General features: G+C 42.4%; 1 protein-coding gene across 1 annotated transcript in view; it reads left to right on the top strand.

Annotated features, from left to right (window-relative positions):
* The window catches only part of KIAA0196 (KIAA0196 ortholog), a 54,473-nt gene that overhangs the window by 8,339 nt on the left and 28,163 nt on the right, over positions 1–17,971 (top strand). The window contains exons 6-13 of the mRNA XM_006830702.1: positions 843–995; positions 2,814–2,927; positions 4,960–5,131; positions 8,740–8,867; positions 9,856–9,985; positions 13,688–13,800; positions 16,875–17,041; positions 17,160–17,235. Coding sequence (XP_006830765.1) covers positions 843–995; positions 2,814–2,927; positions 4,960–5,131; positions 8,740–8,867; positions 9,856–9,985; positions 13,688–13,800; positions 16,875–17,041; positions 17,160–17,235 — 1,053 coding nt within the window. The remainder of the gene's footprint in view (positions 1–842; positions 996–2,813; positions 2,928–4,959; positions 5,132–8,739; positions 8,868–9,855; positions 9,986–13,687; positions 13,801–16,874; positions 17,042–17,159; positions 17,236–17,971) is intronic.

The following is a 17,971-nucleotide window of genomic DNA, read 5'->3' as shown; positions in this document are numbered from 1 at the left end:
TGACAGATCAGAGTTTTAGGGAGGAGATGGATTTGAACTGTCTTTGCAAAGAAGATGTATTCCTTTAATTATTCATTCAAGAAATAGTTATTGAGTGTGCTGTCAACATATGTGCCAGCCTGTGTGTTGGATATACATCACTGAAGTAGGCAGGCCATGGACCCTACCCATAATGAGCATACAGCTTAAGAAAGAAGAGAGATAGGCAGCTAAAAAATGAGAGTAAAGCCAGGTGAGTGTTAGGAAGGAAAGCACAGGGAAGCAGCAAGATGGTAACAGGTGACAACGAGGACTATAGGGCAATGAAGTAGAGCGGGTGGACAAACAGGCATTAAAGCTACTGAAGCATTGGCAAGTCGTCTGTCTTCCCATGTGCCAGAGATTACTGTTGGGCTTCACTGTTGGTAGTGGTGGTGATGGTGATGTGTCGTGGAGTCGTTTCCAACTCATAGCGACCCTGTACAGGGTTTCCGAGGCTGTAAATCTTTACGGGACCCGCAGAAAGATCTTTCTCCCACAGAACAGCTGGTAGGTTCAAACTGCTGACCATGAGATTAGCAGCCCGATTCATAACCACTACGCTACCAGAGCTCCTTATTGTTGGTAGTGGGAAAGACAAAGATGGGGTAGCTGGTGGGCTGGAAGAAAGACAGTCTCACTGGGTTGGAGATAAGAAGAAAGGCCATGCTTTAGCCATGCCCCAATCTGAGAATTCTTCCTAGTGTCCAGGATCCTCAGAGGAGGTGGCCCATAGAGCTAGGTAGCTTAGGTGCTTACGGGGAGCCTGTCTACATTCAAAGTTACTAACCGCTGACTCTTCGGGGGTGGCCTCTGTGTCCAAGGTCTCCGCGTACCCATTACCTGAGCATCGCAGCACTGCTCTGGCCAACCAAGCTGCCATGCTGTACGTGATTCTCTACTTTGAGCCTTCCATTCTGCACACCCATCAAGCGAAGATGAGAGAGATAGTGGATAAATATTTTCCAGATAATTGGGCAAGTATTGCTGTTAGTCTTTGTTCACGATAATACATTTGCTAGAGTACGATGTTCAGTTCTGTTGGCTTTTACCCAGAGGTCATAATGTTATAAATAATGTAGCATAAAATCACTACCGTAAAGTTATTGTGTGTTAAGAATATCACATACATTGTAGCCTGGAGTATAGATCAGTACAATTTCCTGAAGAACCCATTAGTCTTTTTTTCCTAAATGGTTATTCTGAAGGTAAAACCACATATTAAAATGCATCTTTCTTTAGCTACTGAGATTGCACCTTAAGTTACATAATGTTTGTTTGCTTGCATTCTTTCTATTATTAAATTATCCATACCTCATTAAATTTATCATCATGTGGATAGGTACTTTACTTTATGATAATCTAAATCAAACCCACCAAGTCAATTTCACCCTTATAGGACGTGGTAGAACTGCCCCATAGGACTCTCAGGCTGTTATCTTTATAAGCTAGCAGTGTTGGTGATGCAGTGTCTAAATGTTCAGCTGCTAACCAAAAGGTCAGCAGGTCAAGCCCATCAGCTGCTCCATGGGAGAACAACGTGGCAGTCTGTTTCCGTAAATGTCAGCCTTAGCGCCCCTTTGAGGCAGTACTGCCATATCCTGTAAGGTGCCTCTGAGTCAGAATGTACTAGATGGCACTGGGATGGGTTTGGATGAGCAGTAATGGGGCTAATAAGGTTTTACACTATAGGGATATGCTTGTCATGTTTTTGCTGCAGTTTAACATATTCTTAAAGGAGTAAAGATGACATAGCATCCTTAGATACATGAGATGTTTTCTTTATGCTGGGAAGGTTTAATGAAGTCCAATGAATGAGAAACATGAGCTTTTGAAGGGCAGGTGTATTTGCAGCAGATTTTGTTCCGCTTCTTACCAGCTCCTGTCCTTAATGAGAGACCAGAATGAGGAGCTTTACTGGCAATAGAAGAACAGCTTTGATTAGGAGATGCTGGCTGCTGTCGACGTATGACTCACACTAATCAATTTGGACTTGGACCATGAAGAAGGAACTTCTTAAAGTCTTGACTTCCTGTGCCTAAATTTAATAAAGAAGTTTTGACCGTAATACTATATAATCAGAAACGTTTTTAGTGCTATGAAAGGTCAAAATCCAGTTTGACAATATTGTTGTTACTACATCGACTCCATTCAGACTCATAGCATATTGGGTTCCCAAGAGCAGCTGTTGAGTTTTGATCTCATAGTTAGCAGTTCAGTGCTTATCCTACAGCATCAACACTCTAATGTTGTTGTTGTTGTTGTTAAGTGCCATGAGTCGGTTCTGACCCTTAGTGACCCTATACAGGGCTTCCAAGGCTGTAAATCTTTACGGGAGCAGAAAACCTCATCTTTCTCCCGCGGAACAGCTGGTAGTTTCATACTGCTGACCTTGTGGTTCACAGCCAGATTCTAACCACTACGTTACTACATACCTGTGAAAGCATCCTGGCAGATTGAAAAGAAAGGAAAATCTTATTTTGGTTCTTTTCCCATGAATAAAAATGTTGCCACTCTTCTGTTTGGAAATCCTGATGAGGAAGGATATGTTTCTTTATAAGGAGGCTTCAAAAAGTTGCGGGGGTGGGGGGGAGGTGGAATTAATAGAAATTGGGATTTTCCACAAATGTGTTGAATTCTCTTCATTTATTTGAAAACTCTTGTATTTTCTGTGGAATGGAGTAAACAATATTTAACTTGAAGGAAGGACTGGGTAGTGTCTTTTGTAATGTTGTGCCCTTACCTTGAAGTAAGTGTTTCACAAATATTGAACAAATGAATGTCTCTTCTTTCAGGTAATTAGCATTTACATGGGAATCACAGTAAATCTGGCAGATGCTTGGGAACCTTACAAAGCTGCAAAAACAGCTTTAAACAATACACTGGACTTATCCAATGTCAGAGAACAGGTAGGTTCTGATTAACCAGGAAGAATTCTCCAATAACTACAAGTGTCATATATGAGGTGGGAAACAGGTTAAGTAGCTATCCCAAGGAATTTGGAAGCTCTCCACATAAACAGTCTTAGTGCAGTGATGATGGAACAGTGAATTTTGGTAGGTTTTTATTGCTTTTTGAATCATGTGATATGTGTAAATGGGAGACTTGGGCCCTGGGGAAAATGGACCGTCCTATGATGAATAAGCACAACATAGGGCTTCAGTTGACTCCATCCATTTACTGTGCCTAAAGACCATGCCCTTAGGGGCAGAACTGATTTCATGACTACCTGAACTGAATCTGTTTCTATCAGTAGGGTAAATGTTGATGGCGGTAACTGAATGTCCACAATATGCCCTATTGCTATCATTTGAATTCGTCACTTATGATATGCAACAAGACAACTCATTCATCACTTCAGAATTTAAATCGCTGTATCCTGTCTCCTTGACAAGAACACAAAGCAGGAGGAAATCTATGTGTGAGATAGAAGAATAATCCTTAAGTCTTCCTTGGAGAGAATAACAGATTTCTAAACCAGAGTGCCCCCTCAGCCTGACTGTCTTGGTCTTTGAATTTCCAATCTGGACAGAATGATGTCTCCAAACATTTCTGTGTGTTGTACTCAAATAAATTGCCTACCATAAATAAAACAGAAAACTTCAACATTGGTATATCTCCTAGAAATACATTGGAGAAAGTAGTAAAACATCTATACTTACATGCACCAGAGCATTAATTTTTCATTACCAAAATGCCTACTTTTTGGTGTTTGTGTTTTCTTATTTACAACACTGTAAGTAGTTTCTTCAGAGTCTTCTAATGAAATACCCTATGATCATTTTAAAGTACCCTGACTAGGATAATAACATTGGAATTTTATTTTAATTCTTGTTTTGCAAAATTAATAGATTCTCAAAAGGCTAGCTTGAAAATTAAATTTTGAAATACTGAGGCATGTTTTTTTAGTTAAGCTTTATGTATACCTCTAGACGTCTTACCTTTTGATTTCTGCTCCCCCTTGTATCTTTGGTGCATACTAATAAGGAAGGACAGACAATTTGGCATCTGACTGTATGTTTCTTTTCAGCTGAGTGAAGAACAGAATAGACCTAAGGGGTCACGTGTTCCAGTTTTCTATTTGACGTTTAAAGAAGCCAATATACAAAAGTTAAGCTCAAATTTATACCAGTATTTAATCCCAGTCAGAACTAGGATGTAGTCTCTTATTTCTAAGTCCAGTGCTCTGTTAAAAAAATATATCCCATCTAACATCTCTATTCATCCCGAGCAAAAGAGAAAAAAGGAAACCAAAGATTCAAGAAACTAGTCTACAAGACGAAGAGTCTACAAAAGCCACAGCCTTAACTGTGACCGAAAAAGTAATGAACATCACCCTTAAGTACCATCCTTTAAAAGAATCACCTATAGGAGACTAAATAATCAACCATTACGTTAAAACAAAAGTGAGACTACCAGAAGCAAGGAAACTAGATGGATGGAAACAAAACAACCAGAATGGAAATACTGAAAGCATTCACACGTTGTGAAGAATGTAATCGCTGTCACTGAACAACTCGTGTGGAATTTGTTGAATGGGAACCTAAAGCACTGAAGAATAACAGAATCAAATGTTGTTTTAAGTGTCAGCCTTTGAGCCTCAGAAACGTCTGTCTAATCGTGATTCAACCTCATCTGGTTGGTTGGTGGTTTTGTGCTGTGGAGTTGGTTCCAACTCGTAGCGACCCTTCATAGGGTTTCCGAGGCTGTAAATCTTTACCGGAGCAGAAAGCCTTATCTTTCTCCTGCAGAACCGCTGGTAGTTTTGAACTGCTCACCCTGAGGTTAGCAGCCTGATTCGTAACCACTATGCTACCAGAGCTCCTTCAAACCTCATTTAGAGGTTTATTATTTGTCAAAGGATTCATTTGAATGTGATTCGTTTTCAAGATAAATGGTTCGTTCTTTCTTTGAACATAATTCAAGATTTTTCCCCCAAAGGCAAGCAGATATGCTACAGTCAGTGAGCGAGTGCATGCTCAGGTGCAGCAGTTTCTGAAAGAAGGCTACTTACGGGAGGAGGTGGTCCTGGACAACATCCCAAGGCATCTGAATTGTCTGAGGGACTGCAACGTTGCCATCCGGTGGCTGATGCTTCATACCGCAGACTCAGGTAAGGCATGAAAGATGGCGGCCATTTATGTCACCCTCTACAAAGGCTTTCCCAGTTACCATCTACTCCGTGGCACACTGTGGGTTAGCAAGAGAGAGCTCTTGGAGGAGAATGAAGTTGCTTCTTTGGCTCAGCCACTTTTGCATCAATGTGTACATGTCAGTTTCATACCTGAACCAGCTGTCCTTTGTCAGGTACCCTGAGGTCCTGAGGACTATGAGGAAATTTAACTTCATGCTCCAGGAGTCTCTGACTCTGCGAACCCTGGTTTCACAGTAGGAAAATCAGTAGGCTGGTTAAGTCACACCTCTGAACTTGTTCAGAGCTGGCACGGTTCTTTATACTTGGTAAATGCTTGATGGGCGTTGTTAATGAATTCACTCATCCAGAGCGGCATGCTCCTCCCTGTCAGAGTTGTGTGATTCAGCAACCCTGGGAAGGTCTCTGCTTTTTGTTTTTCATGCAACAAACATTTCTTAGGATCTACCCTAAGGACCAACCCTGCCTTCGATACTTCCTTGTGCTTTCAGATAAAGCGCAGTCTCTAGAAAAGCAGGCCATCCCAGCTTGTTTTGCTGCTTCCCTCAGTAACGAGCCCCTTGTGTCACAACCTTCCGGTCGAGATAGACTTCCACTGTCACCTCCTAGTCCCTGGAGCTACCATCTGCTCCCACTTCCCATGAGTGGTCACAAGTGAAAACAGTAGTTGGACTGCCCCCATCCTTCGTATCTTTGAAAGTGTGGCCTTTCTGCTCAGACTAGAAACCTCCAGCTTTTTAAAACCTCTACTCACAAGTGCTACTTTCCTTTTTTTTTCATCATTTTACTTACTGGCCTAGATCCCTTTCCAATTTCCAACTTTCCCACAGAGGGAATGCTGTAGCTGAAGTTTTTCATGATCTGACAGATCTGTTTGTAATTTATTTTGGCATAAATTCCAGGTCTAGCTTGAGGGATTTTACTCCATTGACTCAGACTACGATCTCCTTTACCAGAAGTCTGAAATTCACCAGAATATATAAACGACCATTTTATCATTTTGTAAAACCGACTGTGGTTTTCCAGTGACTCAGCCTCATCTTCATCTTCTGCACGATTGTGCCTGACAGCCAAGCCCAGGTTCTGGGAGCCCGTAGGTCCCCGGACCTGCACCCGTGCCAGGGACAACCTCCGCTCCTTAGAGGCCTGTGCTTTTATTATCTGCCACATCTGCTTTTCATTTCTGTGCCTGAAAATTGCCTGCCCTGATTGCACAAGGTCAGAGTTGACCCAAAACAGATGGATGGCCCATCCGGTTATGTGTCAGAGGTAGGAAAGTAACTACTCATTCCACATTTTCATGGTGTTTGGGTCATGGTGTGCAGGAGGGATGGCCCGTCAGGTACTGTGAACCTGCCGCAGCCGTGTCGCTGAGGCTTTCTGTACTTCTGCAGTGCTGGCTATCGAAGACTGACCCCCCGAAGTCACCACTGTGGTGGGATCTGTCTTCTTGGTTCCCTGGGTCTGATTCTTGACAGGCCCATCTGAAAAAAATAAGCAGAAATGGCTAAGCGTTGATACCCAGTGAGGAATCTAAACTGTTTGTCCGCCAACTAGATTGTCCTGTTCTCTATCCAAAAACGAAAGCAAGTTAATATCAGGTGTCTTGATGAATTGGAACAAGTATAAAGACAAGTGGGACTCCTTCTGAGTTTTTGTTTTCTTTATTAGTTAGACAAATGTAAACTGAAACAGTGCCCGCTCTGGGTAATCACTTACCAGTTCCAATGTAGTTTCTTCCCAGCTCTTTCTGGAGAATGCATGACGAATCAAACCCTGCAGTTTCCTATGAAAACAGTGCCCTTCCCAATGGAATATCTGAGATCAGTATTTAAAATGGCCCTCCAAGGCTCAAGAGGCCCTGGTGGCATAGTGGGTTAAGCATTGGTTAAGCTAACTGCAAAATCAGTGGTTAAGTTCCAGCAGCATCCACAGGAAAGGGAAGAGGCTGTCTGCTCCTGGGAAGATGTCCAGTCACCAAAACCCTAGGAGAAAGCAGTTCTTCTCTGTTCTGTAGGGGTCACTATGAGTCCGAATCGATTCGATGGCAGTGTTTTCCACCAGCTTCGCCATAACTGAAGAGCCCCAAATTGTACTCCTCAACACATGTTCACCTAGAAAACTCATTCTACTCATACCAACCGTCCTGTGATATAAATGGGGCAGGGGGGAAAGGAGAGGTCTAGGAAAGCTGGTTGATAGGCCTTTAATATTAATGCAACTACCGAAGACCTTCCTGTCAGCCTTGCCAGCTATGCTGCGGTATTTGTTGGGGCACATGGGAGAATTCACACCTACAGTACTAGAGCAGCCTGTGAAGTCCTTATACTTGATTCAGCTGTGAACTTTATGGCTAAAAACAATTTCTATTGGTTTTTTTTTTAATTTGGTTTTATATACAGTTTGGGTTAGTTTTTGCTTGTAAGTATCCTTGCCTTCACCTATTCTCCTACATCTTTTTAGATAAGTAACTGGCCCAAAAAACTAATCTCAACAAATAATCAGTGGTTTTGATGGCATAATTTTCTTTGAATGTAGTGTTTATTTTCTTTGACATAGTTCAGCTTTGGTAGCTGATAGGCTGGCCTGGGAATCAAGATAGTTAGTGTTTTGTCCCTGGGTCAGTCACTGTCTCTGTTACCTTTGCCAAGTTGCCTTAACTCTTTCTGCTTTTGTAATGGACGGTCCAGACAGCTCTGACCACCTGCCATTCCTTTGGGCCTTTCTGATGGTTCAGGGAGCCTCGCTGTGTTTACAGTCGTTACTATATTGTTACACTTTATACACTTTAACTGCTCATGTCAAACTTAAAAAGTAGAGAAGTGTTAAAGATGAAAGCCCCTTCCTGAATTTCGTTTGATCTCCCCTCCAACTCCAAACCTCATATCTATTCCCCAGTGGTCACTGCATTAAAACTATGGTAACTGTTGTCTTCTTGTCACTTTAATATGCACACACACTTATGTGGTGGTGGTAGTTGTGTGCTGTGGAGACATTTTCAACTCAGCAACCCTGAATAGAGTGTGTGAGTCTGTAAATTTTTATGGAGACAGAATGCCTCATCTTTTTCTCACAGAGCGGCTGGTACATTCGAAGTGCTGGCTGTGTGGTTAACAGTGCAACACATATTCTTCCGGCGGTCCTTCATACATATGATGGTGGTGGTGGTGGTGCTATACTGTCTACTTGGTTGTGACTCATGGAGACTCTGTATAGGGTTTGCAAAGCTTTATATCTGTGTGTAATGTGTATGTAAAATACAGCTGTGTCTTTCCCCTGAAATGCTTACGAGGGTGGGAGCACTGATCCACGGCTTGTTTTTCGGGCTCAGCAATCTCTCAGAGACGACATTCTGTGTCTGATCCATTTGTCATGTCTTGCGGTTCAGCAGTGCTCCAGAGCTTGACAACCTAAAACTTACTTCATCATCTGTTATTAATATACGTTTTGCTGATGACTTTCACTGCTTAAAATTAATGAAACTCAGTGCCTACTTATTTATTGTAGATTCCATAGATATTTTTAACACGGTTCATAGATTGATAACTCTTTGTTCTTGCCATTACTAGCCTGTGACCCAAACAACAAACGTCTGCGTCAAATCAAGGACCAGATTCTAACAGACTCGAGGTACAATCCCAAGATCCTCTTCCAGTTGCTGCTAGATACTGCACAATTTGAGTTTATACTCAAAGAGGTAAAGATGCCGAATGGATAAGTGCCAAAGTCTTAGTATGTTTATATATGTGATTAAATATGTAAAACAAAAACTGAACGATTTAGTGCTTATGTCTTAATTTAAGCTACTTACGTCTCCATGATTTAAGCTACAGACTCTAGATGCCAAGGTGGTTCTTTAAAAAGAGGATAGGATTTAGCAGTTAACGACATTTAATCCTCTAGCGTCTACTTTCCCTGGGGAGACAGTGATAGGCACAAGTGCACAAGATCCCTGGCAGTTGCATCCTAATGAGGATTGTGGACTTTTATCAAAGGCTCACAGCAGTGAAGGTGTGACCTCTCAGGGAAGGGAGCATGGTTCTCTGCTCTCAGGGAACAAGGTCCTACGTCCACCTGGGGCACTGCCTCAGCTTCAGAACTGCCCCGTAGGGCGTCCAAGATTGGAGTCTTTATGGGCGCAGACTGCCACATCTTTCTCCCAGGGAGCAGTTTTCAGTCAGCAGCGGAACACTTAACTAGTAATCCACCAGGGCCCCTTCCCACCCCATTCACTATCCCTGAGTCAGTGGCAACTCAGAGAGACCCTGTAGGACAGATTATTACACTTCAAAGGGGTCCCGAGGCTGTAAACCTTTATGGGAGCAGACAGCCTCATCTCTCTCCCCCGGAGCAGCTGTTCTGTTGAGTTTGAACTGCTACCCTTTCAGGGAGCCCAATGCTCTGAATCCACTGTGCCCCGAGGGCTCCTGGTTGCTGTTGTTAAGTGCCATTGAGTCAGTTCTGACCTCAAGCAAACTCTGTATAGGGTTTCTGAGGAGCAGCTGGTGGCTGAACCATCAACCTTGTGGTTAGCAGTCCAGTGCTTATCCTACAGCACCACACCAGAACTCTTGAGGTATCTAAATATAGATATTATAATAAATTGGGGTCCCCCTCAGGCTTTGTCAATAAACAGCCTGATTTGGCTTGACTCCTAGGTTAAGAAATCTTTTCTGTCTCAATAGATGTTCAAGCAGATGCTTTCTGAAAAGCAAACCAAGTGGGAGCTTTATAAGAAGGAGGGCTCAGAGCGCATGACCGAGCTCGCTGATGTCTTCTCCGGAGTGAAGCCCCTAACCAGAGTGGAGAAAAATGGTGATTGCTGACGAGGACATCTTGGTGTCTTTGTAGTGTATACACAGTCTATGGAAGTGTTAGAAACTGACATAGTCCGAAGTCCTTTGGGCCGTTCCCTACCCTAGCATCTCCCTCTTTGATTTTGGCACTGCACAGTCTCTGTCAGAAGAAATTCTTCGACTCTGCGGCACACAGCTACAGCTAAAGATCTGAAGTTTAGTTTTTGCCGCTTCTAACTTGTCTTCCCCGCAGACAGTCTTGCTGCCTTCTCGGGTCTTTAGGTTCTTTATCTCTGAAAGCTGGGAGTAGCCTGAATCAGAGGTTTTCATACTATAGTTCGTGAGTAGACTTCACAGAAACAAAACTTCCCCTCTGAACAGTCTGCAAAATTATATTTCTAAGTGTCCGTGTGTTTGAGTCAGGGGAGGAGAGGAGCTGTAGCTTTCATGATCTTCTCAGAAAGAATCATCACCCAAGAATATTAATAACTACCAACGTAGATGATACCCAAGGTACTTGTCGTCTAAGGTGGTTTGGTTCTTGTTCATACTCATCAATACATCAGCCATCTAATGGCAAAAGAGGGGATCAGTAGACCTTTCTGTGTTTTATTATTATTTTTGTGAAAACAGTATACAGGCACACCTCACACTTCACAAATACATTTTATTTTTTGCTTTTGAAAACTGGAATTTTCTGGCAACCTTGCATGACGTAAATCTGTTGGCACCGTTTTTCCAACAGTGTGTGCTTACTTCATATCCCTGTCATGTTTTGGTAATCCTCACATTATTTCAGAATATTTCATAATGCTGCTATTGCAGATATCATAGACTACAAGATAGTATAAACATGACTTTTAAATGCCTTGGAAAACCAAACGGAAACCCAGGTGGTACCATGGGTTAAACATTGGGCTGCTAGCCACAAAGTCAGTGGTTCAAACCCACCAGCCGCTCCTTGGGAGAAAAGTGAGGCTCCTCCCATAAAGACTGACAGTCCCAGGAGCCCTCAGGAGCAGTAGTGCACTGGCCAGCTGGCTCACTGTCAGTTGGAATCGACTCGGTGGCAGTGGAGTTGTTTGCTGTCTTTGGTTTAGTTTTATGTTTGCTTATTTGGGAAGCAAAAAAATTCTCGTGACTTGCTTTATTATGATATTGGCAGTTATCTGGAACCAAACATACAGTATTTCTGAGGTAGCCTATAAATCAAAACATTTGCCATCTCAACCACTTGTGTGTGCATGCAGTTCAGTGACACTGACTGTGTTCTCATGTTGTTCAACCTATCACCACTATCTGTGTGCTAGTTTTCTCATTATCCATCACTGAAGTGAGGTGTCCCTCCCAGTCACCTTGATAACCGTTAATATACTTCAGCCTCTATGCATTTGCCTGTTTTGGATGTTTACTGTAACTGGGACCCTATTATATCTGTCCTTTTCTGTCTGATTATTATTTCACTCAGCATCATGTTTTCAAGGTTTATCCCTGTTGTAGCAAGCATTGGAACTTCAAAATGCAAGCACAACTCAAGTTTTACCTAAATGATTTGAGGCCAGCTCCTTTAAGACATTTTCTCTATAGTGTATTGTGGCATCACTTCAAGTGTTTATCCTGAAAGACAATTCTGAACTTTCAGCTGACAGACTTTTTTAACATATGCGTAATGTCATTTTAACTATCAGATTCATTTCCAATGAAGTTAATTATACAGTTGTTGTTAAGTGCCATCAAGTCGGTTCTGACTCATGGCGACCCTGTATGGGGTTTCCGAGGAGCGCCTGGTGGGTTTGAACCACCAAATTTGTGGTTCAAACTGACGTTGCTGTCCAGCAAATTACTCTGCAGCACCACACCAGGACTCCAAAATTATACAGTAGAATTGCTTAATAGTGTAGCTTTTTATATATAAAACATAACTTGGCTATCTTTAATCACTATGAGCTTGTTATCACTATTTTAGTATACTGATATTGAAGATTTATTTAATGTATGAGGAATTAGCCTACAGTATCATTTCCAGGAGTCAGGCCAGTTTGCCCTGATGTGATAGAAATTGACCACAAGCTTTACAGGGCCTCAGAATGTAACTCAGAGCCAAGAGCCCACCTGCCACAGTATCACCACATTGGGTGTTAGTGTCTCTTTTCCACCTGTTGCCGTTGAGTTGATCCCACCTCATGGTGACCCTGTCTGTGTATCAGAGTAGTGTTGTGCTCCACTGTTGTGTGCTGTGGAGTCAGTTCCAACTCTTGTGACCCTATGTCGGGTTTCTAAGGAGCTGCTCTTGGATGTGAACCACCAAGCTTGCTTTCAGCAGTACAGTGCTTAGCCTACAATGCCACAACAGAACTCCTTTGTTGTTGTTGAGTGCCGTCGAGTTGGTTCCAACTCAATGCGACCCTGTATAGGGTTTTCAAGATGCTGCTGGTGGGTTTGAACCACCATCCTTGTGGTTAGCAGTCCAGTGGTGAGCTTAGAGTGCCGCAGCAGGTCTCCAGCCGATTCCTTTTGTTGTTGTTGTTAAGTGCTGTCAAGTCGATTCTAACTCATAGCAACCCTCTGTAAAGTTTCCACGGAGCGGCTGGTGGATTTGAACTGCCAGCCTTGTGGTTCACAGTCCAATGCTGGTCCTACAGCACCACACCAGGAGTCCATTGGGTGCTTATAAATACCAGGTTTGTTTCAGAGGTCATTCAGGACTGCCACCTGCTACTCATTCTGGCTATATAGCGGTGTTCAACGCAAGAAGTACTTTCACTGATATTTCTCATTTGGTCTTCACAACCCTAGCAGATACGCTTCTGTATCCTTATTTTACATACAAGGAAACTGAAGATGAAAAATGTGATCATTCCATTGAGGGTAACAAAGGTCCAGAGCCCACATTCAACTTAGCACCTCAGGCTCCAAACTGTTCTCCCTACTATTTCATAGCTATCCCTCAATCCTTCCAAAAAAGAGAAAACTTTAAAATTACAACTAGTGTCCCTCATGCCAATGATAATAGCCCATTGGTAAAACAAAACTAAAGTAAAATTTTTTTAAAGTTTTATGTTTCTAAGAAATCAACATGGGAGGTAAGAAGAACACAGACTTGGGATCTGGACGGATCTTGGTGACAGTCCCTAGATAGGACTCTTCATAGGTCAGCACTTGGGCTCCATCTGTGAAGGACAGTCCATGCCTCCGCAGATAGTACTTGGCCTGAGGGTGCTCAGAGCGTGTGAATGGCCTTCTCTCTCTGCTCTGTGAAGGTAGATGCCAACCTGGGAACTCTGCATCCCTCTCCCACAACTCACATGATGGGCTTCCCTCTGCCCCCTCCAGATGGGCCACTGTCTCTCCAGTGCATGCTTGTCCCTTCATCTCTGGAGACTGAGGTGTCCTTCAGTCTTTCCCAAATCCTCCCCTCCCTCTGCCCCCATCACCTCTGCATATATCCTTTAAAGCACACCCTTGGGTCTTCCATCATTTCTTCCAGATCTGATAGACTCTGTTAACATATAGAGAATGTGTCCTTTATTCTACTGGTCACACATTCCTGGTCTCTCACCTGTTGTTGTTTGGAGAATTTCTGGGAGCAACAACATTAGGCACATAGTAAAAGCCTCGTGAGTAAGAACTGGACTTGTAAAAGGTGCTTTCATTAAGCTCACAGCCACTGGTAGAAAAATTGTGGGATTTCAGTAGTCTTCCCTTATTTCTGTATTAATAGAAAACCTTCAAGCTTGGTTCCGAGAGATCTCAAAGCAAATACTGTCTTTAAACTATGATGATTCTACCGCTGCGGGCAGAAAAACTGTGCAACTCATCCAAGCTTTGGAGGAGGTAAGGAGAATCTTGTTAAATGACAATTTTTAGATCATAACTCGTACTTTGGGATCCACCCAGGAATCTACTTCTGTATATGCAATCTACTGTTGCATCAAAAGAAGAAAGCAATCCATGTTAATAGGCTCATTGTAACATTATATTCCAGCCATTGCCCTCGGGTCATTTCCGGCTCACAGCAACCCTATAAGGACAAAGTAGAACTGCCCCATAGGGTTTCCAAAGTTGTAAATGTTTACAGAATCAGATTGCCACATCTTCCTCCCACGGAGTATCTGGTGGGTTCAAACCACCACCCTTTTGGTTAGCAGCCAGGCCCTTTAACCACTGGGCCACTGGGCCTCCTGTAATATTATATACAGGGCTTTAAATCCGGGGAAGTAATTACCAGCATGAAGAGAATGGTAGCAAAAAAAAAAATCTTGTTTCAACTTGAAACAAGTACCATTAGTTGTGAGGCAGGGGGCAGATTGTTACAAAAATAGTCTAGAAACATCGGGGACATTGTGGTCAGGAAGAAAAGGCAAAACCCAATACTGCATGTACACACTGTTCTTAGGCTTTTGAAAAGGTGTGTGCCTTCTGGGAGACACTAGAAAGTGATACTCAAAAAGGAAGACAGTTGTGTATTGATCCCATGCCTTGTAGCTGCTGTATTTTCTGGGGAGTGTGGGGATAAGTGTTTTGTTTTGTCTTTACCTCCCCTAACTTGATTGTGTACTCCTGCTGTGGCGTTGTATGATAAACATCAGACGCTGAACCACAAGGTCCACAGTTCAAACCCACCAGCTGCTCCTTTGAAACCCTGTATCGTCTGAGCCAACTTTGCAGCACTTAACAGCGACCACATGATTGTGTGTGATGTGAGCACCCTTAGCAATTTGACTGTATGTTTGTTTACCTGAAAATTTATTTACATGGGTGTAAAATAGAGACTAAACAACGCATCAGAACAATAGCCATAAAATAAACTATTAACTGAAAGCATCATGTACACTCAGAATCTGTATTCTGTCCCACTGGTATGAGTGTCCATTTTTACAGAGATAAGTAATACTTTGTTTATTGTGTGGAGTTTCTCACAGGCTCTATGTCTGCAAGGTTTCTAGGACAGTTACTGTTACTGACAGCACATATAATACTCCACTGTTCGATACCAACGTTTCCCTTCTGTACATTTGTGCTATTTCTGTTTTGAATACTTGTTTTCATTTCCCTGTCCACAGCACAGCCTTAAACAGCTGTGTAACACTTGGATGCTTTTTATCTTCTACATTATTTACTTTAGCATGCAGCCCAGACCCCTTGATTTCTGAGTATTAAAATTTCAGGGCACTGTGGAATCATTACTGTGTTTCAAAGAATACATGAAAAGAATTTGTTGATGTATAAATGCCAGCAGCTTGGTAATGATGTAACTTTTTTTTTTTTTTTAAACTTGTTATTGTGAATTAGAAGCTTCAGAGTAAGATCATCAGTTTGACATTCAACACAACATAGACTTCATCTCAGGCACTATATCCCCCCAGTGTAGCATCACTTAGCCCACTTCCCCGGTGCCTTGTTTCGATTCCTCCTTTGTTTCCAACCCTCCTGCTCTGTCCTTAGGTAACTCCTGCCCTTTTGGTCTCCAGTGGTTGACCATTCTATGCTGTTCCTACCTCACTAGTGTTGCTATCCCCGTACATACCTATCTATTGCTTGACTGAAAATTGAGCCACACGGGTATGTAGCTTTCTTTTAAAAGCAGTCCTACACAAAACAGAATAGTCTGATACAATTTGATGAACTTGACCTACACCTATGGATGCAGTAGCTCATAAGAGGGAACAAATCTTTTTAGCAACGATCATTCCCACCCTCTCCATCCACAAGGTAGACAGGGATGGGCAACTTGGACATTGGCTACCCAAAACGGGAGGTGGGAGGGGCTACAAAGGCAAGAAGTGACTGGCTTACAAACTTTCAAGAGGGAACCTAGATCCAGAAGGTTAGAGGAAGGTAGAATCTCCATTGAGTAGTAGCCAATCTGTCTGAGCAGGGCTGATGAAAGGAGATGGGGATAGGACTCTTGTGATACAATAGTGAATAATTGTTATCAGGACTGCTTGTGAGAGTTGGAAATGTAAAGGTAGACATTTTGTAGCAAAAAGAGGGGAGTGGTTGACTTTGCAGTCCAGGAGCTGAGGTCCCTGGGACCATCAAAGGAGAAGAGTGGAGACGGTGATGCCAGAGATGGAGGCAGAGACAATGACTTGGAGATATGGAGTGGCTGGGGACTCTAGACCCAGAAAGGGAGAGGGGCTGTGTGCTGACAACCATGGGGCAGGCTTGCAAGGTATACCCTTTGGTTGGTGATGCATGGAAGGAGTAGTAATCATGGCAATGAAATAATATATAATAGAATGAATGTACAGCTAATATTCTCCCATGTAAACTATTACATAATTCACAATAAAAAACATTTTTTAAAAAAAGCAGTCCTACACATACTGTTATGTATTGAATTGTGACCCCAAAAAAAGATATATTAATGTTACAAAAAAAAAAAAAGCGGTCCTACAAATCTTGAACATTAGGATTTTACAATGTATGTTCATTGATTCCAAAAATGGGGGAATATTCACATATTGTGTTCTGTATGTACATATGTTGTTGTTGTTGTTGTTGTTGTTAAGTGCCGTCGAGTCGGTTCCGACCCATAGCGACCCTGTACAGGGTTTCCGAGGGTGTAAATCCTTACGGGAGTAGAAAGCCTCATCTTTCTCCCGTGGAGCAGCTGGTAGTTTCGAACCGCTGACCTTAAGGTTCACAGCCCGATTCGTAACCACTACGCTACCAGAGCTCCTTATGTACATATGTACAAGGTAGTAAATAATGGATCGTGTCTCATCACAGAAACTTGCATTCTCCTGTAACATGGTTTATCCAGTTCTAGCATTGCACCTTGAAATACAAACTGTATCAGTCGTTAGTAAGTTCATGTGCTTTATTTGGAGTGTTCTCAAGAAAAAGTGAGCATGCTTTAGGCCTTTCCGAATTTGAAAACTCAATGCATTTATACCCTATAGGTTCAGGAGTTCCACCAGCTGGAGTCCAATCTGCAAGTGTGTCAGTTTCTGGCGGATACCCGCAAGTTTCTCCACCAAATGATCAGAACCATCAACATTAAAGAGGAGGTCCTGATCACAATGCACATCGTCGGGGACCTGTCCTTTGCTTGGCAGCTAATTGACAGGTAACTTGGACATGGCGACATCTGCTTAGTTATTTCCAAATCAACTCAAGACACCCAGACATTTGCCCTTGATGAAAAGTGCTACAAACAACTTCTTCCTTTTTATCTCTTTTTACAGTTTTACCTCCATCATGCAAGAGAGCATAAGGGTAAACCCCTCGATGGTTACTAAGCTCAGGGCTACATTCCTAAAGGTAAGGTGAGAAGCGGGAGATCACGTGCTCAGTTCCTAGGAAGTGTCAGCGTTTATACTACCTCATTCACAAATTCAGACAAAGACTGCATCCTTTCCAAAGTTAGACACGTGGTTGACTATTTTTATACCCTGAAAATTGTGAGCAAGTTTTCCACGAAAGCATAGTTTCAAGAGATATCAAATATATTTAAATTTTCAATGAATAGTTGGAGTTCCTTTTAACAAGTTGTTTTTAGATGAAGAAAATCATTTAGTTGTTTTATTAATTAATTAGTGTGCTAGAAGTGTGAGTCCTGTGGTCTCCTCTTACTCCCTAGATATGAATTAGGTCCTTTTACTTACTTATTCAAGTAGTTCTTTTTAATTATGGTGAAAATAGTGTACAGCAGAGCATACACCTATTCAACAATTACTACGTGTATAACAAGTGCTACATGTGCAGCAATTACTACAAGTACAGTCTTTAACACAGACTCTGATCTTCACATTGTGTCACCCTCCTCCCGGTTCCACCACCAGTGACTGTACCCCACTGCCACCTAAGCTTCTCAACTACGCGTAGGGTTGCCGTGAACACTTTGATCTCAGATCGTTCTCTGTTGTTCGTTAGGTGCCATCGAGTTGGTACCGACTCATAGTGACCTTATGCACAGCAGAACGAAACACTGCCCAATTCTGGGCCAACCTCACTACTGTTGCCACACTTGAGTCCAATGCTTGCAGCCTTTTCTGTA

Source organism: Chrysochloris asiatica, unplaced genomic scaffold (assembly GCF_000296735.1).
Source record: "Chrysochloris asiatica unplaced genomic scaffold, ChrAsi1.0 scaffold00001, whole genome shotgun sequence".
Lineage (NCBI taxonomy): Eukaryota > Metazoa > Chordata > Mammalia > Afrosoricida > Chrysochloridae > Chrysochloris > Chrysochloris asiatica.
The sequence above is the reverse complement of the archived record's forward strand: the minus strand, read 5'-3'. Positions and strand labels throughout refer to the sequence as shown.